At 40.6% G+C, this 25013-nt stretch overlaps 1 protein-coding gene across 1 annotated transcript in view; it reads left to right on the top strand.

Moving 5' to 3' along the window:
• Positions 1–399: 399 nt before the first annotated feature.
• The window catches only part of FAM20A (FAM20A golgi associated secretory pathway pseudokinase), a 190421-nt gene continuing 165807 nt past the window's right edge, over positions 400–25013 (top strand). Inside the window, exon 1 of the mRNA XM_053708155.1 lies at positions 400–1034. Within this exon, the coding sequence (XP_053564130.1) occupies positions 712–1034 (323 nt within the window). The 5' untranslated portion in view covers positions 400–711. The remainder of the gene's footprint in view (positions 1035–25013) is intronic.

The following is a 25013-nucleotide window of genomic DNA, read 5'->3' as shown; positions in this document are numbered from 1 at the left end:
AGTTAAGGAGGCAGTCTGCAGAGACTTAGATATAAAGGTAATCACAGAGGTTAAACATGTATTAATATAAATGGGGTGGTTATGCAAAACTGGGGAATGGGTAATAAAGGGATTATCTATCTTTTAAAACAATATAAATTCTGGTGTAGACTGCCAGAGATGGTTGCACATCTGCATCATACAGCCATCACCAGAATAAAGAAAATTGACAGCACACAGTAAGGGAGAGCTCTTCTGTCAGTGAGAGTCTGGACACTAAATAAGCAGATGCTTCACTCCGTTCTCTTCTCTCCAGATGCCCCACCCCCTCAGCAACCGGGAACCTGTGAAGTTTAACAGGAGGTCTCCAAAAGGGGAGGGGCACAGTCTCGTGTAGAGAAGAAAACATGAGGATTTGTATTCGCCACTGGATGAAGCGCAAAGGGGGAATAAAAAGCAGGTGTCTGCTTAAAAACTGGACATTTAGGTGTCCTTTATTTCCTATAAGTTTTACCGGGCATCTGATTGATAAACCGGACTGTCCGGTCAGATACCAGACACCTGGTAACCCTACCTGTATCTGCACCTGCCTCCGCCTGTACCTGCCCCTTTACGAATCTACCACCCTCCCTTACCCCCCTGCACGATATAGTTCCACCACACCTGCCCCTCATCCTTATTCTGTGCCCTTGTCACTGTCTGGTGACCCAGCCTCTCACTCTTCCGGAGACAATGTGGATATTACGCCGGGACCGACTGCTGCTGCTCTCCGTGCTGTCTGCCCTTCTGGCTGCGGACGTTTATTTCCATTTGTGGCCGGAGCTCTGGCTCAGAATCAGCCGTCGTTGTAATTGCAGAGCGCCCCCTCCCAGCGAGGGCAGCGTTACTGCTGCAGGGGCGGTGCAGGACAGGACCACCGAGGGCAGCAAACTGCACAGACTCTTGTCTCACCCACTATACCGAGTCCCCCACACTACGCTCCCAGCCGAAGAACTACTGCTCACCCGCCATGAGACCACACGGAGCTACAAGAAGAGGGTGACCAACCTGAATAGGTGAGTGGCACTGTGTATGTGTGAGGGTAGCACTGTGTATGTGTGAGGGCAGCACTGGCACTGTGTATGTGTGAGGGTGGCACTGTGTATGTGTGAGGGTGGCACTGTGTATGTGTGAGGGCGGCACTGTGTATGTGTGAGGGCGGCACTGTGTATGTGTGAGGGCAGCACTGTGTATGTGTGAGGGCAGCACTGGCACTGTGTATGTGTGAGGGTGGCACTGTATGTGTGAGGGCAGCACTGGCACTGTGTATGTGTGAGGGCAGCACTGGCACTGTATGTGTGAGGGCAGCACTGGCACTGTGTATGTGTGAGGGCAGTACTGGCACTGTGTATGTGTGAGGGCAGCACTGGCACTGTGTATGTGTGAGGGCAGCACTGGCACTGTGTATGTGTGAGGGCAGCACTGGCACTGTGTATGTGTGAGGGCAGCACTGTGTATGTGTGAGGGCAGCACTGGCACTGTGTATGTGTGAGGGCAGCACTGGCACTGTATGTGTGAGGGCAGCACTGGCACTGTGTATGTGTGAGGGCAGCACTGGCACTGTGTATGTGTGAGGGCAGCACTGTGTATGTGTGAGGGTGGCACTGTGTATGTGTGAGGGTGGCACTGTGTATGTGTGAGGGTGGCACTGTGTATGTGTGAGGGTGGCACTGGCACTGTGTATGTGTGAGGGCAGCACTGGCACTGTATGTGTGAGGGCAGCACTGGCACTGTGTATGTGTGAGGGCAGCACTGTGTATGTGTGAGGGCGGCACTGTGTATGTGTGAGGGCGGCACTGGCACTTTGAATGTGTGAGGGTGGCACTGGCACACTGTATGTGTGAGGGCAGCACTGGCACTGTGTATGTGTGAGGGCAGCACTGTGTATGTGTGAGGGCAGCACTGGCACTGTGTATGTGTGAGGGCAGCACTGGCACTGTGTATGTGTGAGGGATGCACTGTTTATGTGTGAGGGATGCACTGGCACTGTGTATGTGTGAGGGTGGCACTGTGTATGTGTGAGGGCAGCACTGGCACACTGTCTGTGTGAGGGCAGCACTGGCACACTGTCTGTGTGAGGGCAGCACTGGCACTGTGTATGTGTGAGGGCAGCACTGGCACTGTGTATGTGTGAGGGCAGCACTGGCACTGTGTATGTGTGAGGGCTGCACTGGCACTGTGTATGTGTGAGGGCTGCACTGGCACTGTGTATGTGTGAGGGCTGCACTGTGTATGTGTGAGGGCTGCACTGTGTATGTGTGAGGGCTGCACTGTGTATGTGTGAGGGTGGCACTGTGTATGTGTGAGGGTGGCACTGTGTATGTGTGAGGGTGGCACACTGTATGTGTGAGGGCAGCACTGGCACACTGTGTGAGGGCAGTACTGGCACACTGAGTGAGGGCAGCACTGGCACACTGTATGTGTGAGGCCATATGGGTCACTAATATCTATCTGTCTTATCCATTCCATGTATGTCTGTCTATATATGATTTTTTGTGTGTTTTATCTATATATTTGTCTGTCTATCTATCTATATATTGGTCTGTCTAAATACTTGTCTGTATATTATATCTATCTACACAACTACATTACATGTATAGTCTTTGACATTTTTTTTGTGTTCTAATCTATCTGTAATTCTCAAGTGTGATTATGAGTTGTGTCTGTCATGTAGTGTTACTGATATCTGCCTAGTTGGGATCAATAAATAATAAAAAAATAAAGCTATATGAATAACTGAAAAAAACTTGTATGGGACAGAAAAACTTACTTTTCCCCAATACTGTAATAGTTAACTACTACCAAAAATATCAAAGGTTAAATACTATACATTCAATTCTATGTTTGTCTAAGGCTGTACCCACTATTTGCTCATTTTGTTGTATTGCCTGTTATAATGTCTACACTTGGGGCCATCTTTTAGGGAAAAGATTAACTCTTTTATATTAGGGTTATGTCAAAAACATATCCCTTATAGTGCACCACAATGCAAACATATCAGAGTCCTCAGCATCTAATACCAGTTCAGTAGAGCATGCAGGGGAATGCAGAACTGACCGGCAACTACTGCTGTCTGTAGGCAGACAATATCAAGTCCTTCTGTATAACACCCAGCATAATGTGTTCGTTAGTTTTCTTTATATTTAGACCAGTCCCAGCTATTTCTGTAGTCATCCCAAGAAAATAATCTTTTTTTTTTAAAAAAAAATGCCCCACTATATATTTGTTTTTTTGCAATTAAATAGTTTATTTTACAACATTTTATAGGAATTCTTCAGATGAGCAGCCTTTAGGGACACTGAAAATATTTTTCCTTGTAATGAGGAATTCTTTGCACATGCTATAAACTAATGGCTATACATCTGTACTTAGGTTCTGTACACACAATGTAGCTCTGACCCAGTTCTTTGCCATCAAAGTGAATCATTACTAGTTATTAGTATGATTAAAATATCATACAGTAAAGCCAATATATAAATGTGTGTGCACAGATCTGGGGGGTTGCTCTACATGAGTGTACTACTGCCAAGTTAGCATAGTATCCCCTTAGCTGACAGAGGAGGTGTTGCAGCCCTCTATTACAGATAAATAACAACTTTACCTATGTGTTAGAATTTGAAATAGCTTTTATGCTTGTAATATCCGCACATACAATGAAAATACTTAGATATTGACTATAGGAAAGCAATGTAAGCATATCCAGCAGAAGAGAGATCAGATAAGGTTGCATTTGTGTGTACAGAAAGTGATACAATTATAAGCTCAGCCCACTTGAATGGGTTGGGGTGTAACAAAAACAGCAATTTTTGGTACAAAAATAAACATAAATGATCAATTTTTCATACTTTAATGGGAAACCCAGTTTAAAGTCCACCATTCCTTTAAGTTCAGCTTTAATTCTAACTACTGTTGTGTACATTTTAGCGGTAAAAAGATGATAACTTGATATCATGCACTGTACAACACCTAGCCCATTTGAGGCGCTCTGAACACATTTATTTTCTTAATTTGATATCAGTAATACTTCTAAAATGCATTAAATATTGAAACTCAAAATGCACATGCAAATACTTACACCATAGGAACACACTCACACTCACAAATATAACACACACACACACACACACATATAACACATCTATTTTTTCTTGCTAGTTTCTGAACTGTTTCTGCTGCTGTATTGAATCCTGAGGGGCTTTTTGTGTCTAACCTGCTCTCAGCATTGTTTTACATTTACAAAGATCTGGTCAGAATAAGGTTTCCAGTGCTCTTTCTCAGCTGTGGAAATTCTCAGGAAATAATAGAGAAATGTTTAGTCATTAAACAAAAATGTGGTAAGAGACTTTTTTTTTTTTTTCTTTTTTCAGGCGTAGTTTCTGACCATTGCTTGTCTGGTCTCACACCCGTCTAGTGCACACGCCAACAAAACATATTTTGGGATTCTGGGAAATTAATTGTTTACTCTTTAGCTTCTGGTGTTTTGAAGCAATAAGGTACTTTAAAAAATAACTAATTGGCTGCCATTTAGGACTGCATCTCATTGCTACACTCTCTTTGGCTGTAAAGGGGTTAAGGGAGGTGTAAGGTATTTCCTGTGTCGTTATTAGCATTGATGTCAAATATTGGAGCTCCTGTAAGAACAGAAGTTGGAGTTGTGTGTCCTGTGGATATCCTTGTGCTGTCAGGTCCTCCCTCTGTGAGAGGGATCCTCACATTCTGTATCTCAGTGATTTTCAACCAGCGTGCCGTGAGAGATCCACAGGTGTGCCACGGCAGACTGACAGGCTCATCATCATTTAGTTTAATTTTTTTTTTTTTAAATTTCATCATTTTAGTTATGCTGCAGTTCATAAATAAGCCACATGATGTGTTATCATGCCCAATGTCCTGTGAATAAGAGAGGGAAGTGGGAACAGTAACAAGTTAACTTAAGTGCACGCTTTTAAGCTCATCCCTGCTACATTTACACACTCACACATTCACACACGTCACAGCGTTCCCGCCAGCAGATCAGCTTCACACTGACTGGTTAAGATTTTTAATTTTTTTTTGATCAGCGCGCTACTGAGTTGCTCCCATATTCAGCTCAGCATTAATTGGTTCATGGCAGCGCAACGGCATAGAACTGGCTGAACCTATCTCCCCTGGCCAGGGCAGCAGCACTGGTAGCACCTAGGAGCAGGACAACAACCATAGCGGTAAGTACCCGGGGGGCTGTGGGCTCCAAGCTCACCCTGGCTGCAGGCCCTGCTACATTCAGCCAGAGTCCCTGCCAGCAGATCAGCTTCACATCATCGGTACAGACTCTTTACCACTTTTTGTCCAGTTGTGATACTGAGTGGCACTTTCTGACTCGGCATAGATAACTACACATTCTGAATAAAAAGATTCATGTGGAGCGAGCTAAGCCGAGTCAGATGCGCAACTCAGTAGCGCTGTTGGACAAAAAGTGGTAAAGCCTCAACGACAACCAGTGTAAAGGTTTAGCGCTCTCGGCTCTCCCATTCTCCTTTTTCATCACGCAGCATTGCGGGTTCTTATTGGCAGTGACTGCATAGCACCATTACGTTCTATCTCTTCTCCACTGTACACTATTTCTGTGGTTTCCTATGGCTCATCTTTGCAATGGAACAAGTAAAGTGTTTTGTACATGAGCCAGAACTTAACCCATAGTAACAGTGGTCAACAGCACCCCCTCCCCGGCCCAGTGCAGGGCAGCATCACCCAGGATCGCAGCAAGTACCAGGAAAAGTTTAAGCACCCCTGACAATTTCCATGATTTTAATTTATAAATAATTGGGTGTTTGGATCAGCAATTTCATTTTGATTTATCAAATAACTGAAGGACACAGTAATATTTCAGCAATGAAATGAGGTTTATTGGATTAACAGAAAATGTGCAATATGCATCCAAACGAAATTAGACAGGTGCATAAATTTGGGCACCCCAACAGAAATATTGCATCAATATTTAGTACAGCCTCTTTAGCAGAAATAACAGCCTCTAGACACTTCCTATAGCCTGTAATGAGTGTCTGGATTCTGGTTAAAGGCATTTTGGACCATTCCTCCTTGCAAAATATCTCCAGTTCAGTTAGGTTTGATGGTTGCCGAGCATAGACAGCCTGCTTCAAATCACGCCACAGATTTTCAATGATATTCAGGTCTGGGGACTGGGATGGCCATTTCAAAACATTGTACTTGTTCCTCTGCATAAATGCCAGAGTAGATTTTGAGCAGTGTTTTGGGTCTTTGTCCTGTTGAAATATCCAGCCCCGGCGTAACTTTAACTTTGTGACTGATTTCTCAACATTATTCTCAAGTATCTGCTGATGCTGAGTGGAATCCATGTGACCCTTAACTTTAACAAGATTCCCAGTACCGTCACTGGCCACACAGCCCCACAGCATGATGGAACATCCACCAAATTTTACTGTGGCTAGCAAGTGTTTGTCTTGGAACGCTGTGTTCTTTTGCCACCATGCATAACGCCCCTTGTTATGACCAAATAACTAGGCTGACCATACGTCCCATTTTGAAAGGGACAGTACCGTTATTTTATGTTTTTTTCCCTGTCTCGTTGTTTCTTTATTAATAGTCATTTTGTCCAGTTTTGAGGTTTATCAGACCGTGCGGGCAGCGCAAGTGTAATTTTTAATTGCACACACACCACTTAAATTTTTTTAAACTCCCCGCCGGCGGGGAGAGAGTTTTATAAAAAACTATTATTATTTTTTTTAACAGCAGCAGGGTTGGGGTTGGGTGGCAGTGCCCACATGATCCACAGCATGCAGTCTATGCCGCCCGCGCTCTTCAAAATTAGGGGCGTGTAGGGGCGTGTCATTGATAGGTGCCTATAAATAGTCAGTGACAGCAGGTCAGTACTCAGTCGTGAGCTGTCAGACTGAGCCTAGGAGGGAGACTGGTCACTGGTCAGCGTGAGGGAAGTTAGATTACTAGCTAGCTCAGCTGCAGTAGTGCCAATACTTTACTAGTAACTTACACTCAGGACAGGCTCAGCACAGGGGTCGGCAGGAGTCAGACTAAAAATATCTGAAATGTAGTCAGTCATCATCTGGATCTGATGTGATGATCAATCATCTGCCTTTAGCCGCTGCCTCACCATCATCCGAATTATAGGCTGACCTGACCATCACCAGACACCAGAGAGATAATTCTTGTTGCCATCTTCTTCTTGTTTGTGTCACAGACGTGTGAAGTGAACATACGTGTTATGGTCTGGTCTGGAAGTAGATCGATTCAACTGTCTACAGTCTATGTTCTGAACTTCAGCTTCTGCAAGAATTGTGCACAAGATAAGACCAGTGTCTGTGCCTGGCAATCAATTAAATTAAATTAATTGTAATTTATTATATCATATGCATATTATTATTATGCTGCTGCAGTGCTGGTTGTAGTACAGACGTTATAAAATAACGGTTATTATCAAGTAACTATGTAGTTCCACATTTTTATCAGTTCTTCCACCATTTACATGTGTAACAATGATTTTGGGCAACTCAGCTAAAAAAAATCTACAACTACTATCCAGATATTCAAACCAAACGCAAGTTCAGAGGCTTTTACCCTTTAAAATCAGTTAATATGGGGGAATTTGCCTTGACAACATAGGATAATCTCACTTTTTTAAAGCATGTTTGTTGTTTGTATGATACATTAAATTGTAATACTTTTGTTCACAAGCTTCAGAATCAGTTCTTCTTATTATATAAGCATGTTCTCTTTGATTTTCTTTGTTTAAACAACAAATTTGGCTTGGGTATCCATCTGTTTAAAATGACAATGAGTCTGATGCAAGTTCTATAATATATATTAATATTAATGAATATTGTGTGGGGGGCATGATGGATGTGATCTAATGGAGGGAACCTTCATCTTTAGAATGGTTATTGGATAAGTAATTTTATTTCCCTTAACAACAGTTATAATAAAAAGCATTTTATAGGGTGTCTTTATAAGTCAAAACATTTGTGATTTATTTTTATATAGATTTGCCAATTTTCTGTGTGCATCAAATTTAAAGTAAAAATAATTTCATATACATGATACATTAGCCCATGGAGTGTGAGAAGTTTTATTATATGGTGTTGAAAGACCAAAATTTGCTCTGTAAATTTGTTTCATCAGATAAATATTCATGGTACAATCATGATGAAATACAGTCCCCCTCTAGCTCTACATCTACCTAAAAACTTTTGTATGAGTTCTTTTGTCACTGAAAGATAATTGTTGGCTCAATAGTTTAAATTCATGTCATAAAAGTTAACTTTTGTTAAAATCGTACTTTTTTTTTTCATATAAATAAAGAATATTAACCCCGTCCCGTTTTTGACCGCTCAATGTCCCGTTTTTGTCTCATGGAAATATGGTCAGCCTACAAATAACTCAATCTTTGTTTCATCAGTCTAAAGCACCTTCCAAAATGAAGCTGGCTTGTCCAAACGTGCGTTTGCATACCTCAAGCGACTGTGTGTGGCGTGTGTGCAGAAAAGGCTTCTTCCGCATCACTCTCCCATACAGCTTCTCCTTGTGGAAAGTGCGCTGACTTGTTGAACAGTGACACCCCATCTGCAGCAAGATGATGTTGTAGGTCTTTGGAGGTGGTCTGTGGGCTGTTTTTGACCGTTCTCACCATCCTTTGCTTCTCCGATATTTTACTTGGCCTGCCACTTCTGGCTTTAACAAGAACTGTGCCTGTGGTTTTCCATTTTCTCACTATGTTCCTCACAGTGGACACTGACAGCTTAAATCTCTGCGATAGCTTTTTGTAGCCTTCCCCTAAACCATAATGTTGAACAACCTTTGTTTTCAGGTCATTTGAGAGTTGTTTTGAGTCCCCCATGTTGCCACTCTTCAGAGGAGAGTCAAAGAGAACAACAACTTTCAATTGGCCACCTTAAAGGATTACTTTCTGTTATAATTTTTAAGGTAAACTAACATATTAAAGTTAATAAACATTAATTAAAACCTACTGACCTATATTTTCTCCAAAACAAAGTTTCATAACGTTCTTAAAGTTATATCTTTTATTCGCCGATGATGTCACGTTATCCTGCCCACTATTTTCAGCACTGCGTGTTCAAAATACTTAAACCAATAACTTTGTGTTTAAAGCGCCATTTTGAAACCTAGGTATTGTAAACGGATTGGTACAGAGCAAAGGATACCCACGGAGTGGGTTTGGAAAACAATTAAATTTGCAGACAAGATTTCTGCTATACGGTAGAGATATGTTAATGAAATGCTATTGATAAAAAGCGTATTTGGGGTAGTTAGTAACAGGCATAGAAAATATTTACTTACAGTGGCCCTTTAAATACCTTTTCTCATGATTAATAGCACCTGTCTATGAAGTTCAAGGCTTAATGGGCTCACCAAACCAATTGTGTATTCCAATTAATCAGTGCTAGGTAGTTACAGGTATTCAAATCAACAAAATGACAAGGGTGCCCAAATTTATGCACCTGGCTAATTTTGTTTGGATGCATATTGCACATTTTTTGTTAATCCAATAAAACTAATTTCACTACTGAAATATTACTGTGTCCTTCAGTTATTTGATAGATCAAAATGAAATTGCTGATCCAAACACGCAATTATTTATAAATGAAATCATGGAGATTGTCAGGGGTTCCTAAACGTTTGCATACAACTGTATATATACATGCTGTATATAAATCAATACAACATTTTTGCATAGGAAATTAGCACATCCAGGCAAGTTCCCTGCTTGCTTTTCCCCAGTAAAACTTCATGTACATTGTTACCAATGCACAAGAGGATTCTGGGTAAGATATCCCTTAATAGGGTGATTAGCAGTGGTTTCTGTATTGCTGCAGACAGCCTGTTTCATTCTTTTAGAACTCGTCAGTAGCAGATTTCTGGTTGCTGCTTCGGTAAAGCTCATTTCAGGGTTAAATCAAAATTAATTAAAATTATGGTGGGGATAAAAATTTGAGATTAAAATCCTCCATGTCTCAAAAGTACAAAATTTTTGCATAGGAAATTACCACATCCAGGCAAGTTCCCCGATTGCTTTTCCCCAGTAGAACTCCATGTACTACCAATGCACAAAAGGATTCTGGGTAAGATATGAAATTAGATATGCGAAATATATACAGTGGATATAAAAAGTCTACACACCCCTGTTAAAATGTTAGGTTTCTGTGATGTAAAAAAATGAGACAAAGATAAATCATTTCAGACCTTTTTCCACCTTTAATGTGACCTATAAACTGTACAACTCAATTGAAAAACAAACTGAAATCTTTTAGGTAAAGGGAAATAAAAATAAAAAACTAAAATAATATGGTTGCATAAGTGTGAACACCCTTAAACTAATACTTTATTAAAGCACCTTTTGATTTTATTACAGCACTCAGTCTTTTTGGGTATGAGTTTTTCAGCATGGCACATCTTGACTTGGCAAGATTTGCCCACTCTTCTTTGCAAAAATTCTCTCTTCAGATCACCCCACAGATTTTTAATTGGATTCAGGTCTGGGCTCTGGCTGGGCCATCCCAAAACTTTAATGTACAAAAAAACATCAGATATATGTAATAATATGTATTTATGAATAAATAGAACATGTTCTTCTATGTGAAGAACATTGGAATGTGAAATATATTTTAATGTCGGGTTAAAGCACATGAGAATATGCGATCGGGTATGCGCAAGAGTGGGGTATTTTTTTTCTCTGTTGACTTCTATGGGGGAGTAAGTGAACGCACACGTGTTATTGTAAGTTGTTGTTTTTTTGTGCTCGTTGGGTTAGAGTGCAAGTGAAAACAGTTTACTTTCAATTCATCATTTGACCACAACCGACAATGGCAAAAAGCTTACTTCTAGGGCAGGTAATGCTCGAGTGGGAGCGTTAATTAGTGCTACACTTATAATCTGGACCATAATATCTGTTTGTTTAATAGCCATACATTTTATTTGCGGCTATTAAGGCTTCTAACAAATTGATCTGCAGCTCCTATGAGCGGCGAAGGTGCCCATTCCTGGTTTAGCAGAGTCTAGAATAGTTAGTCATATAGACTAATTTTTATGCTACTCAGTGGAGTATAAACCATAGTTTTTTTCTTTTTGTGCTCTTAAAGGGACATGAAGCCCAAATTTTTTTCTTTCATGATTGAGAATGAGCATACAATTTTAAACAAATTTCCTATATACTCCTTTGGTCAATTTTGCTATATTATCTTGGTATCTTTTAATTGCAGGAGCAGCAATGCATTACTGGAGCAAGCTGAACACATCCATAAACCAATAACAAGAGGAGTATGTGTGTGTGTGTGTATATATGTGTATATGTGTGTGTGTGTGTGTATATGTGTATATATATATATATATATATCTATATCTCCACCAATCCGTAGCTACCTCCCAGCTCCTGAGCCTACCTAGGTATACTTTTCAACAAAGGATATCAAGAGAACAAAGCAAATTAGATAATAGAAGTAAATAGGAAACTTGATTAAAATTGTATCCTCTATCTGAATCAGGAAAGAACATTTTTAGGTTTCGTGTTCCAAAACTTTTGTGTTTGAAAACGTTAGGCCACCTGACACGTATCCGCTGTAATCCTGGCAGATTGTCTAAGCACACAAATACTATAGGTTACAGGTGCTTTTTGGCAGGCTTATTGCAGACATAAAGTCACCTAGCATCCTAAGAAACTTCATTTATTCATGTGTGCCAGTAACCCTTTGCTTATCATTTTGTATCAGCTTATACTTACATTTTTTATAACTTCTAACTGCTTAATTACAATAATAAACTTTTTACCCTTTGTTTGTAGTCTGTGATCATTATTCATAGTGTAATAATGAGATTTTAATAAATAATTATGCTCTGTGCCTGGATCAAGTGCATAAAAGCTAGAGAGTGTCTGCTGTCTATGTAAAGAGGCAGCATTGCTGGGGGGGGGGGGAGGCTAAAGGGAAGAGGGCAGCTGGTGCGGTGTGCAAGCGTAGCAGACAGGTTGGGTTAGTGTTTCCAGATGCTTCCGGTTAAAGGGACAGTCTAGTCAAAAATAAACTTTCATGATTCAGATAGGGCATGTATTTTAAACAACTTTCCAATTTACTTATATCATCAATTTTGCTTTGTTCTCTTTGTATTCTTAGTTGAAAGCTAAACCTAGGTAAGCTCATATGCTAATGTATTAGCCCTTGAAGGTTGTCTCTTATCTGAATGCATTTTGACATTTTTTCACAACTACAGGGTGTTAGTTCACGTGTGCCATATAGATAACATATCGTGAGTTACCTAGGAGTCAGCACTGATTGGTTAAAATGCAAGTCTTTCAAAAGAACTGAAATAAGGGGGCATTCTGCAGAGACTGAGATACAAGGTAATCACAGAGGTAAAAAGTATATTAATATAGCAATGTTGGTTATGCAAAACTGGGGAATGGGTAATAAAGGGATTATCTATATTTTTAAACAATAACAATTCTGGTGTAGACTGTCCCTTTAAACCAGTGTTTTCCAAATGTGGTCTTCACTTACCCCGAACAGGCCTGGTTTTTAATATAGCTGAACTAGTGCACAGGTAAAATAATCAGCTGATGGGTGAGAGCATTTGTATCTTTTTAAACAATGAACACCTGGTGACCTTCGTTGTGGATATATATATATGGGTAACTGAGGTATACAGCAGGGGGGTACATAAAAGTAGGACAAAGTCTGGTTGGTGTGTCTAAAAATGGGAGAGCATTAGATCCGGGAAATAAATTGAGGTTTGAGATCACTTGGGTGTTCCTGGTTGTATGTGCATATTGTGTGGGTGTTCCTGGTTGTATGTGCATATTGTGCGAGTGTTCCTGGTTGTATGTGCATATTGTGTGAGTGGATGGAATGGTGTTGCAGGGTGTGTGGATAACTGTTGGGAAGCTCTTGAGGATATGTATTTGTATGACAGGTGTAGTTTTATAGTGATCATCATTTCTCAACAACTTGTGTGAAAAATAGTCCCAAACGTATCAAACTTTTAAAAAAAAAAAAAAAAAAAAAAAAAATAATATATATATATATATATATATATATATATATATATATATATATATATATATATATATATATATATATATATATATATATATATATATATATATATAATTTATTTTTTATTTTGTGAAATAGAAATGTTATCCCGCTCCCTCTTTATTTTAATAATTTTCCCCAGGGTACTTACATTAAAAGGGACTCAGGGAGTGGGACTGGTGTGTGGGGGCTGAGGTGTATACACTGGAAGTTAAAGGGACAGTCTACACTAGAAATTTTTATTCTTTTAAAAGATAGATAATCCCTTTATTACCCATTTCCCAGTTTTGCATAACCAACACAGTTATATTAATATACTTTTAACCTCTGTGATTATCCTGTATCTAAGCCTCTGCAAACTGCCCCTTTTTTCAGTTCTTTTGACAGACTTGCAGTCTAGCCAATCAGTGCCTGCTCCCAGATTACTTCACGTGCACGAGCACAGTGTTATCTATATGAAATATGTGAACTAACACCCTCTAGTGGTGAAAAACTGTTAAAATGCAATCTGAAAGAGGTGGGCTTCAAGGTCTAAGAAATTAGCATATGAACCTCCTAGGTTAAGCTTTCAACTAAGAATACCATGAGAACAAAGCAAAATTGGTGATAAATGGGAAAATTGTTTAAAATTACATGCTCTATCTGAATCATGAAAGTTTATTTTGGCCTAGACTGTCCCTTTAAGAACAAATAAATACATTTCTCTTTCTATTTAGTGCAGATTATATATTGACTGCCTTGTATATTTAATAGAAAATGTTGTAGACTTATGATGCAGGGGTAAGTACACATAGCACTATCAGACCTTTCCAGTGACAGTTTGACCAAAGTAAATCAAATCCAGGGCACACTTTAGCCAGTGTTTATTTTGCACAGGGTTAAGCACACAATCTGTGCAAGTAAAATAAGTATTGCAAGCTCAGCTACTAACATTTATCATTACTATTAGATTGCATATTCTATTTTCTTGTTATTACATCTAAATTAGAGGGGGGGGTGTATAACTAGTCAATGATAAATGAATTCTTCTAGTTCTACCTCACTATTAAAGGGACATGAACCCCATCTTTTTTCTTTTGTGATTTAGAAAGAGAACATGCAATTTCAAACAACTTTCTAATTTACTTCTATTATCTAATGTGCTTCATTCTCTTGTTACCCTTTGCTGAAAGCTTATCTAAATAGGCTCAGTTACTGCTGATTGGTGGCTGCACATATATGCCTTGTGTGATTGGCTCACCTATGTGCATTGCTATTTCTTCAACAAAGGATATCTAAAGAATTAATCAAATTGGACAATAGAAGTAAATTGGAATTTTGTTTAAAATAGTTTTCTCTCTCTGAATCATGAAATAAAAACTTTCGGTTTAATGTCTCTAATTTCTTGGCTGTCAACAGATGGGAACAAGACATTGTGCAGTAAGGTATTGAAACACTGGCAGTCAGTGGGTTAAAGATATTCATACTTGGATTTCTGCTCAGCTGAACACTGTACTCATATGAACAGCTCATCTGTATCAGAGGTTCTTGTCTCTCCAGTCTGTCCTTTTTCTCTCTGCTAATACAGATCTGTTTGGCGCTCTGATGTCTTTTCATGTTTAGACTTTTATGTGTAGAAAACATTTTCAGATTCTTATACAATGTAACTCTATCCACATTTCCTAAAAAGTTAAAGCTTTCAACCCTCACTGTAAAGTAATGTTTCTGCATATTTTTCTCTGCTTCAATGCATGACCTCTTGTTTTTGCAAGCACATTTATTATATATTAGTAAAATAGAAACGATTTAGCTGTAATAACTAAAATGATCGGTAAATATAAACACAGTGGGATAAATAATGCTGCCTAATATGATTATTCTCTTTGCTAATCCCTGCAATGCGTTTGTGGTTGAATCTGTTTCACGATTAATACGGGACACCTAAATTTCCTACGTGTCTATTGCACTAATGTGTAAATGTTTTTATATCCCAGGAGTGTCAAAGTCCTTTTGTAGACAAACACTAAAGCAGACAATGGTATTAGAAAACTTAGTCAAAAATGAATACATTGTTGCTCATGGCTATCTTGTTTGTTTGAGGGTCGGTTGTTATAGTCTCTTAACAAACTCAGTTTATGACATGTGACATCAAACTCTTTTGTTCTTTCATGATTCAGATAAAGGGCTAGAGTACAAGTGAGGAGCAAACCGTTTTGCACAAGCAATATCGTCTTTACGCAAAGCCTTGTTCCCTCCCCTGGGAACAAGGGAGGGGTGCACAGGTATATGTAATCACCCAGCAACATACAAAACACGGAAAGGGGACTGCACTCCAAAACCGGACTAGGTACACATCCCATGACCCAGCAACATGCCAGCCCTGGGTGCTAAATAGCACTCACAAAAAGCTGTGCCGTCACCAGAGCCATAGGCAGTTAACCCCAGACAGGAGTGGGTGCAAGAACCACCATGTTCCCAGTTTGGCTTTGAGAGCATGCATTGTGTGGCTGTGTTAGGGACTCAGGTGTTGGCAAGGACCTTGACGTGGTGCTTGAGCTTGTCCCATTTGGTCAGATGCGGTGACTAACCTTTCCATTTTAAAACTTAGCTGTGAGCTAGCTGGTGAGTGCTGGGTTTCCTTTATGTGTTGTATTTGTTTTGTAATCCCCCATGGTTCTTGCACCCACTCCTGTCTGGGGTTAACTGCCTATGGCTCTGGTGACAGCACAGCTTTTTGTGAGTGCTATTTAGCACTCAGGGCTGGCATGTTGCTGGGTCATGGGATGTGTACCTGGTCCGGTTTTGGAGTGCAGTCCCCTTTCCGTGTTTTTTTTTATATATATATATATATATATATATATATATATATATATATATATATATATATATACATATACATATACATGCATACATACCCCACTCATACAGTGGGTCAGGGACCGGAGCCCCGCTGTAAAGTGGAAACCGCCTTAAAGTGAAACAAGGCAGTTTTAGCTTTCTTTTCAATGTTTAAAATCTTGAAAATATGTTTGAACTAACTTATATTATGGGTGCAATTGTGCTATGTTTAGTTTAACACTAGCACAGCAAGTATTCCATTAGTATTTAATAAATACTGTACCTGTAAAATAGTGACAATTACTGTAGTAAAATTTGCCAGACTATAAAACTGAGACACAAATTGCACTGTAATGCTATAAACAGAGTGAACTAAGCATAACAAAATGGTGCCAGACACTTTTCTCACAATCTCACGAAGATTACAGCACTGTTTCAAAATCCTTGGAGGTTGAACTTCAGCTCCACAAAGCGCTGTATTAGCGAATCGCTGTAAAGTGAGGTATACGTGTGTGTGTGTGTGTATGTATATATATATGTGTGTGTATGTGTGTATATATATATATATATGTATATATATATATATATATATATATATATATATATATATATATATATATATATATATATATATATATATATATATATATATATACACACACATACAGGGAGTGCAGAATTATTAGGCAAGTTGTATTTTTGAGGATTAATTTTATTATTGAACAACAACCATGTTCTCAATGAACCCAAAAAACTCATTAATATCAAAGCTGAATAGTTTTGGAAGTAGTTTTTTTTTTTTTTTTTTAGTTATAGCTATTTTAGGGGGATATCTGTGTGTGCAGGTGACTATTACTGTGCATAATTATTAGGCAACTTAACAAAAAACAAATATATACCCATTTCAATTATTTATTTTTACCAGTGAAACCAATATAACATCTCAACATTCACAAATATACATTTCTGACATTCAAAAACAAAACAAAAACAAATCAGTGACCAATATAGCCACCTTTCTTTGCAAGGACACTCAAAAGCCTGCCATCCATGGATTCTGTCAGTGTTTTGATCTGTTCACCATCAACATTGCGTGCAGCAGCAACCACAGCCTCCCAGACACTGTTCAGAGAGGTGTACTGTTTTCCCTCCTTGTAAATCTCACATTTGATGATGGACCACAGCTTCTCAATGGGGTTCAGATCAGGTGAACAAGGAGGCCATGTCATTAGATTTTCTTCTTTTATACCCTTTCTTGCCAGCCACGCTGTGGAGTACTTGGACGCGTGTGATGGAGCATTGTCCTGCATGAAAATCATGTTTTTCTTGAAGGATGCAGACTTCTTCCTGTACCACTGCTTGAAGAAGGTGTCTTCCAGAAACTGGCAGTAGGACTGGGAGTTGAGCTTGACTCCATCCTCAACCCGAAAAGGCCCCACAAGCTCATCTTTGATGATACCAGCCCAAACCAGTACTCCACCTCCACCTTGCTGGCGTCTGAGTCGGACTGGAGCTCTCTGCCCTTTACCAATCCAGCCACGGGCCCATCCATCTGGCCCATCAAGACTCACTCTCATTTCATCAGTCCATAAAACCTTAGAAAAATCAGTCTTGAGATATTTCTTGGCCCAGTCTTGACGTTTCAGCTTGTGTGTCTTGTTCAGTGGTGGTCGTCTTTCAGCCTTTCTTACCTTGGCCATGTCTCTGAGTATTGCACACCTTGTGCTTTTGGGCACTCCAGTGATGTTGCAGCTCTGAAATATGGCCAAACTGGTGGCAAGTGGCATCTTGGCAGCTGCACGCTTGACTTTTCTCAGTTCATGGGCAGTTATTTTGTGCCTTGGTTTTTCCACACGCTTCTTGCGACCCTGTTGACTATTTTGAATGAAACGCTTGATTGTTCGATGATCACGCTTCAGACGCTTTGCAATTTTAAGAGTGCTGCATCCCTCTGCAAGATATCTCACTATTTTTGACTTTTCTGAGCCTGTCAAGTCCTTCTTTTGACCCATTTTGCCAAAGGAAAGGAAGTTGCCTAATAATTATGCACACCTGATATAGGGTGTTGATGTCATTAGACCACACCCCTTCTCATTACAGAGATGCACATCACCTAATATGCTTAATTGGTAGTAGGCTTTCGAGCCTATACAGCTTGGAGTAAGACAACATGCATAAAGAGGATGATGTGGTCAAAATACTCATTTGCCTAATAATTCTGCACACAGTGTACATATATATATATATATATATATATATATATATATATATATATATATACACACTCAAGTCAAAATTAGACTTTCATGAAACAGAGCATGAAATTTTAAACAACTTTTCAATTCCATTAACAAAATGTGCAGTCTTTTTATATTTACACTTTTTGAGTCCAGCTTCTACTGAGCATGTGCAAGAATTCATAGACTATACGTATATGCATTTGTGATTGGCTGATGACTGTCACATGATGCAGGGGAAGTAGAAATATACTTTGAAATTTGTATATATATATATATATATATATATATATATATATGAATACATGCACACAAATCTTGTCACACTATTCGGTTTAACGCAAGCGCAAAATACTTTTTTTTTGGAACTTTGTAATACCAACGCAATCAGACTAGCGCAAGAACATTAACTCGAGCAGAGTTTTTGTGATTGCAGAAAAAAAAAATACCGTTCCACTTGTAATCTAGCCCAAAAAGTACAATTTAAAAGGACAGTAAAGGCAAAATTCAACTTAAATTTATTGGATAAAAACAGAATTTATGTTTACCTGATAAATTTCTTTCTCCTACGGTGTATCCGGTCCACGGCTTCATCCTTACTTGTGGGATATTCTCAATCCCTACAGGAAGTGGCAAAGAGAGCACACAGCAAAGCTGTCCATATAGCTCCCCTCAGGCTCCGCCCCCCCAGTCATTCGACCGATGGTTAGGAGAAAAAGGAGAACCATATGGTGCAGTGGTGACTGTAGTTTATAAAAATAAATTTAAACCTGACTAAAATGCCAGGGTGGGCCGTGGACCGGATACACCGTAGGAGAAAGAAATTAATCAGGTAAACATAAATTCTGTTTTCTCCTACATTGGTGTATCCGGTCCACGGCTTCATCCTTACTTGTGGGAACCAATACCAAAGCTTTAGGACACGGATGAAGGGAGGGAACAAGTCAGGTAACCTAAACGGAAGGCACCACTGCTTGCAAAACCTTTCTCCCAAAAATAGCCTCCGAAGAAGCAAAAGTATCGAATTTGTAAAATTTGGCAAATGTATGCAGTGAAGACCAAGTCGCTGCCTTACAGATCTGTTCAACAGAAGCCTCATTCTTGAAAGCCCAAGTGGAAGCCACAGCTCTAGTAGAGTGAGCTGTAATTCGTTCAGGAGGCTGCCTTCCAGCAGTCTCATAAGCCAACCGGATGATGCTTTTCAGCCAGAAAGACAGAGAGGTCGCAGTCACCTTTTGACCTCTCCTCTTACCAGAATAGACGACAAACAAGGACGAAGTTTGTCTGAAATCTTTAGTTGCTTTTAGGTAAAACTTCAAAGCACGAACCACATCGAGATTGTGTAACAGACGTTCCTTGTTAGAAGCTGGGTTAGGACACAGAGAAGGAACAACTATTTCCTGGTTAATATTCTTATTGGAAACCACTTTTGGAAGAAAACCAGGTTTGGTACGTAAAACTACCTTATCTGTATGAAACACCAGATAGGGTGAATTACACTGCAAAGCAGACAATTCAGAAACTCTTCTAGCGGAAGAGATAGCAACCAAAAACAAAACTTTCCAAGATAGTAACTTAATATCTATGGAATGTAGAGGTTCAAACGGAACCCCCTGAAGAACTGAAAGAACTAGATTTAGACTCCATGGAGGAGCCACAGGTCTGTAGACAGGCTTGATTCTGACTAAAGCCTGCACAAACTCCTGAACATCTGGCATTGCTGCCAGACGTTTGTGTAACAAAACAGACAGAGCTGATATCTGTCCTTTTAAGGAACTAGCTGACAAACATTTCTCCAATCCTTCTTGGAGAAAAGCTAAAATCCTTGGAATCCAAATCTTACTCCATGAGTAACCCTTGGATTCGCACCAACAAAGATATTTCCGCCATATCTTATGGTAAATTTTCCTAGTGACAGGCTTTCTAGCCTGAATCAGGGTATCTATAACTGAATCCGAAAACCCACGCTTAGCTAGAATCAAGCGTTCAATCTCCAAGCAGTCAGTTGCAGAGAGACTAGGTTTGGATGTACGAATGGACCTTGAATTAGAAGGTCCTGCCTCAAAGGTAGCTTCCATGGTGGAACCGATGACCTATTCACCAGGTCTGCATACCAGGTCCTGCGTGGCCACACAGGAGCTATCAGAATTACCAAAGCCTTCTCCTGTTTGATCCTGGCTACTAGCCGTGGGAAAAGAGGAAACGGTGGAAAGACATAAGCTAGATTGAACGACCAAGGCGCTGCTAAGGCATCTACCAGTGTCGCCTTGGGATCCCTGGACCTGGACCCGTAACATGGAACTTTTGAGTTCTGACGTGACGCCATCAGATCCAGATCCGGAATGCCCCATAGTTGAGTTAACTGGGCAAAAACCTCCGGGTGAAGTTCCCACTCCCCCGGATGGAAAGTCTGACGACTCGGATAATCCGCTTCCCAGTTGTCCACTCCTGGGATGTGAATTGCTGATAGATGGCAGGAGCGATCCTCTGCCCATTTGATGATCTTGGATATCTCTCTCATCGCCAGGGAACTCTTCGTTCCCCCCTGATGATTGATGTACGCTACAGTCGTCATGTTGTCCGACTGAAATCTGATGAATCTGGCCTCCGCTAGTTGAGGCCATGCCTGGAGCGCATTGAATATCGCTCTCAATTCCAATATGTTTATCGGGAGAAGAGATTCTTCCCGAGACCATAGACCCTGAGCCTTCAGGGACTCCCAGACCGCGCCCCAGCCCAAAAGACTGGCGTCGGTCGTGACGATGATCCACTCCGGTCTGCGGAAACTCATTCCCTGAGACAGGTGATCTAGAGACAGCCACCAGAGGAGTGAGTCTCTGGTTTTCTGGTCCATTTGAATCTGGGGAGACAAGTCTGCATAATCCCCATTCCCCGTCCATTGCCGCAACCATTAGTCCTATTACCTCCATGCACTGAGCTATGGAGGGCTGAGGAATGGATTGAAGAACTCGACAAGCGTTCAGAAGCTTTAACTTCCTGACCTCTGTCAGAAAGATCTTCATTTCTACGGAGTCTATTATTGTTCCCAGAAAGGGAACCCTTATGGACGGGGACAGGGAACTTTTTTCTATGTTCACCTTCGACCCGTGAGATCTGAGAAAGGCTAAAACAATGTCTGTATGAGCCCTTGCTTTGGGAAGGGACGACGTTTGTATTAGAATGTCGTCTAGGTAAGGTGCTACTGCAATGCCCCTCGGCCTTAGCACCGCTAGAAGGGACCCTAGCACCTTTGTGAAAATTCTGGGAGCAGTGGCTAAACCGAACGGAAGAGCCACAAACTGGTAATGTTTGTCCAGAAAGGCGAACCTCAGGAACTGATGGTGATCTTTGTGGATAGGAATATGCAGGTACGCATCCTTTAAGTCCACGGTAGTCATGTATTGAACCTCCTGGATCGTTGGTAAAATTGTCCGAATGGTTTCCATTTTGAATGATGGAACTCTGAGGAATTTGTTTAGAATTTTTAAGTCCAGAATTGGCCTGAAAGTTCCTTCTTTTTTGGGAACTACAAACAGGTTTGAGTAAAAACCCAGTCCTTGTTCCGCTGTTGGAACTGGGTGTATCACTCCCATCTTTAATAGGTCTTCTACGCAACGTAAGAATGCCTGTCTCTTTATCTGGTCTAAAGATAAGCAAGACATGTGGAACCTTCCCCTTGGAGGAAGGTCCTTGAACTCTAGAAGATACCCCTGAGAAACAATTTCTAGTGCCCAGGGGTCCGGAACATCTCTTGCCCAAGCCTGAGCAAAGAGAGAAAGTCTGCCCCCTACTAGATCCGGTCCCGGATCGGGGGCTACCCCTTCATGCTGTCATGGTAGCAGCAGCAGGCTTCTTGGCCTGTTTGCCCTTGTTCCAGCCTTGCAATGGCTTCCATGCTGGTTTGGGCTGGGATGCGTTACCCTCTTGCCTAGTGGCTGTAGAGGTGGAAGTCGGTCCGTTCCTGAAATTGCGAAAGGAACGAAAATTAGACTTATTTTTAGCCTTGAAAGGTCTATCCTGAGGAAGGGCATGGCCCTTTCCCTCAGTGATATCTGAAATAATTTCCTTCAACTCTGGCCCAAATAGGGTCTTACCCTTGAAAGGAATATTAAGTAATTTTGTTTTGGATGACACATCCGCCGACCAAGACTTTAACCAAAGCGCTCTGCGCGCCACAATTGCAAAACCAGAATTTTTCGCAGCTAATTTAGCTAACTGGAAAGCGGCGTCTGTAATGAAAGAATTAGCCAACTTCAGGGCGTGAATTCTGTCCATGACTTCATCATAAGAAGTCTCCTTTTGGAGCGAGTTTTCTAGTTCCTCAAACCAAAAAGCCGCTGCAGTGGTTACAGGAATAATGCAAGAAATTGGTTGAAGAAGAAAACCCTGTTGAACAAAGATTTTCTTAAGTAACCCTTCTAATTTTTTATCCATAGGATCTTTGAAAGCGCAACTGTCTTCTATTGGTATAGTCGTGCGCTTAGCTAGCGTTGAAACTGCCCCCTCTACCTTAAGGACCGTCTGCCATGCGTCCCTTCTAGGGTCAACAATTGGGAACATTTTCTTAAATATAGGAGGGGGAACAAAGGGTACACCTGGCTTCTCCCACTCCTTAGTCACGATATCCGCCACCCTCTTAGGTATCGGAAATGCATCAGTGTGTACTGGGACCTCTAAGAATTTGGTGATCCCTGAAAAATTGTGTAAAATGGACAAAGGATCACAATCATCAAGTGTAGCTAGGACCTCCTTAAGTAGGGCGCGGAGGTGTTCTAGCTTAAATTTAAATGCTATGGCATCAGGCTCTGCCTGCTGAGAAACTTTCCCTGTGTCAGAAATTTCTCCCTCAGACAGGCCCTCCCTCACCGCCAAGTCAGATTGATGTGAGGGCACTACAGATAAATTATCCTCTGCGTCAGCTTGCTCATTTTCTGTGTTTAAAACTGAGCAATCACGCTTCCTAGGAAAAGCTGGCAGTTTGGATAAAAATGCTGAGAGAGAATTATCCATTACTTCCGCTAACTGTTGCATAGTAATCGCAATTGGTGCGTTAGATGTACTGGGCATCGCTTGCGCGGGCATAGCTGGTGTTGACACAGAAGGGGAGGATAGCGAGCTATCTTCACACCCTTCAGCTAAAGAATCATCTTGGGCTATATCTTTAAGTGTAATTGTATGGTCCTTAAGCTGTTTGGACGCTATAGCACATTTCACACATAAATTTAATGGGGGAACCACCTTGGCCTTTGAACATAGAGAACATAGGCTATCTGAAGGTTCAGACATGTTTAACAGACTTAAAAGTAACTTCAATGCAATAAAATTTATTTTTGACAAAAACGTTACTGTCTCTTTAAATAATAAAAGTGCACACTTTATTACTGAAACATCAAAAACACATCCGATTTTTATGAAATTTTCACCACAGTGTCATAATGCTTTGAAAAGGTTGCACACAAATTTTCAGACCAATTAACCCCTTAATGCCCAAACCGGAGCTAATAACAGCAGTTAACCGGTTAACACACTACAGTACTCTGCCACAGCTTGCCCTGTGGCTTTTACCTTCCTTAGGGTTATTTTGGTAAGAATATAAGCCTCCCTGGAGCCCTTCCTGATGCCTCCGGACTCCCCACGTGAAGCTGCATGAACTGGCTAGTCAAAACAAGTGCACAATTGAGGCGCGAAAATGAGGCTTCCTTCCTCTGCATACCAGAGTGGAGGGGCCTTTCTGACTAGATTAGGTGTCCAACTAAGTTCCAGGCGCAAATTAATCCCCAAAAGTGTTTTAAGTTGATAAAAAAAACACCTATTTAAATTGAAAACTTGCTAAAAAGCAATCGATTAGCCCACAATAGTGTCAACCAGCATAAGCCCTTAAAATAAGCCATCCTTTTATTGCTGAATCTAATAACAATGGCTTACCTATCCCAGAGGGAATTTCTGACAGTCTTCTAGCATTACTGGGTCTTGTTAGAAAAATGACTGATCATACCTGAAGCAGTTAAGCCTGCAAACTGTTCCCCCCAACTGATGTTATCTGGTTTCAACAGTCCTGCGTGGGAACAGCAATGGATTTTAGTTACTGGTGCTAAAATCATAGTCCTCTTAGCAGAAATCTTCTTCACTTTCTGCTGCAGAGTAAATAGTACAAGCTGGCACTATTTTAAAATAACAAACTCTTGATAGAAGAAATAAAAAACTACAACTAACACCACATACTCTTTACCACCCCCGGGGAGATGCTACTAGTTAGAGCGGCAAAGAGAATGACTGGGGGGGCGGAGCCTGAGGGGAGCTATATGGACAGCTTTGCTGTGTGCTCTCTTTGCCACTTCCTGTAGGGATTGAGAATATCCCACAAGTAAGGATGAAGCCATGGACCGGATACACCAATGTAGGAGAAACATAATATTTTAAACAAATTTAGCATTTATTTATGTTATTAATTTTCAAGTGATCCTAGGTGAGCTCAGACGTGTGCATGTGTATTTGACCATATGGCAGCAGTGTTTGTAACTATGTATAACATTGCTATAAATAATGTTGCAAACACTATTGCCATGGACTGCTATAAGATACGTGCATGCTACTAAGTAGGATTTGTCAGTATCAAACATTTACTCTTTGTGGTACCGTCGCCATAAATTGGTTTCGCAGGTATCATAATCATATTGTGCCTTAAGTGTCACCACAATAAATTGGTGTCTAAATTACCTTGAGTGTGACATTTTTTTAAATGCATTAACACTTAGCTGCATTTTACAAATTAAATTTCTTATAGTTATGGTAACGATCTGGCTGAGAACTCGCATAGACCCAGATCAAAGCTCTTGTGAGGCGAGACAATAAACCTACAAAGCACGTCTCTCAC

Source organism: Bombina bombina, chromosome 1, assembly GCF_027579735.1.
Source record: "Bombina bombina isolate aBomBom1 chromosome 1, aBomBom1.pri, whole genome shotgun sequence".
Lineage (NCBI taxonomy): Eukaryota > Metazoa > Chordata > Amphibia > Anura > Bombinatoridae > Bombina > Bombina bombina.
Note: the sequence above shows the minus strand (reverse complement) of the source record. Positions and strands in the feature narration are given on the sequence as shown.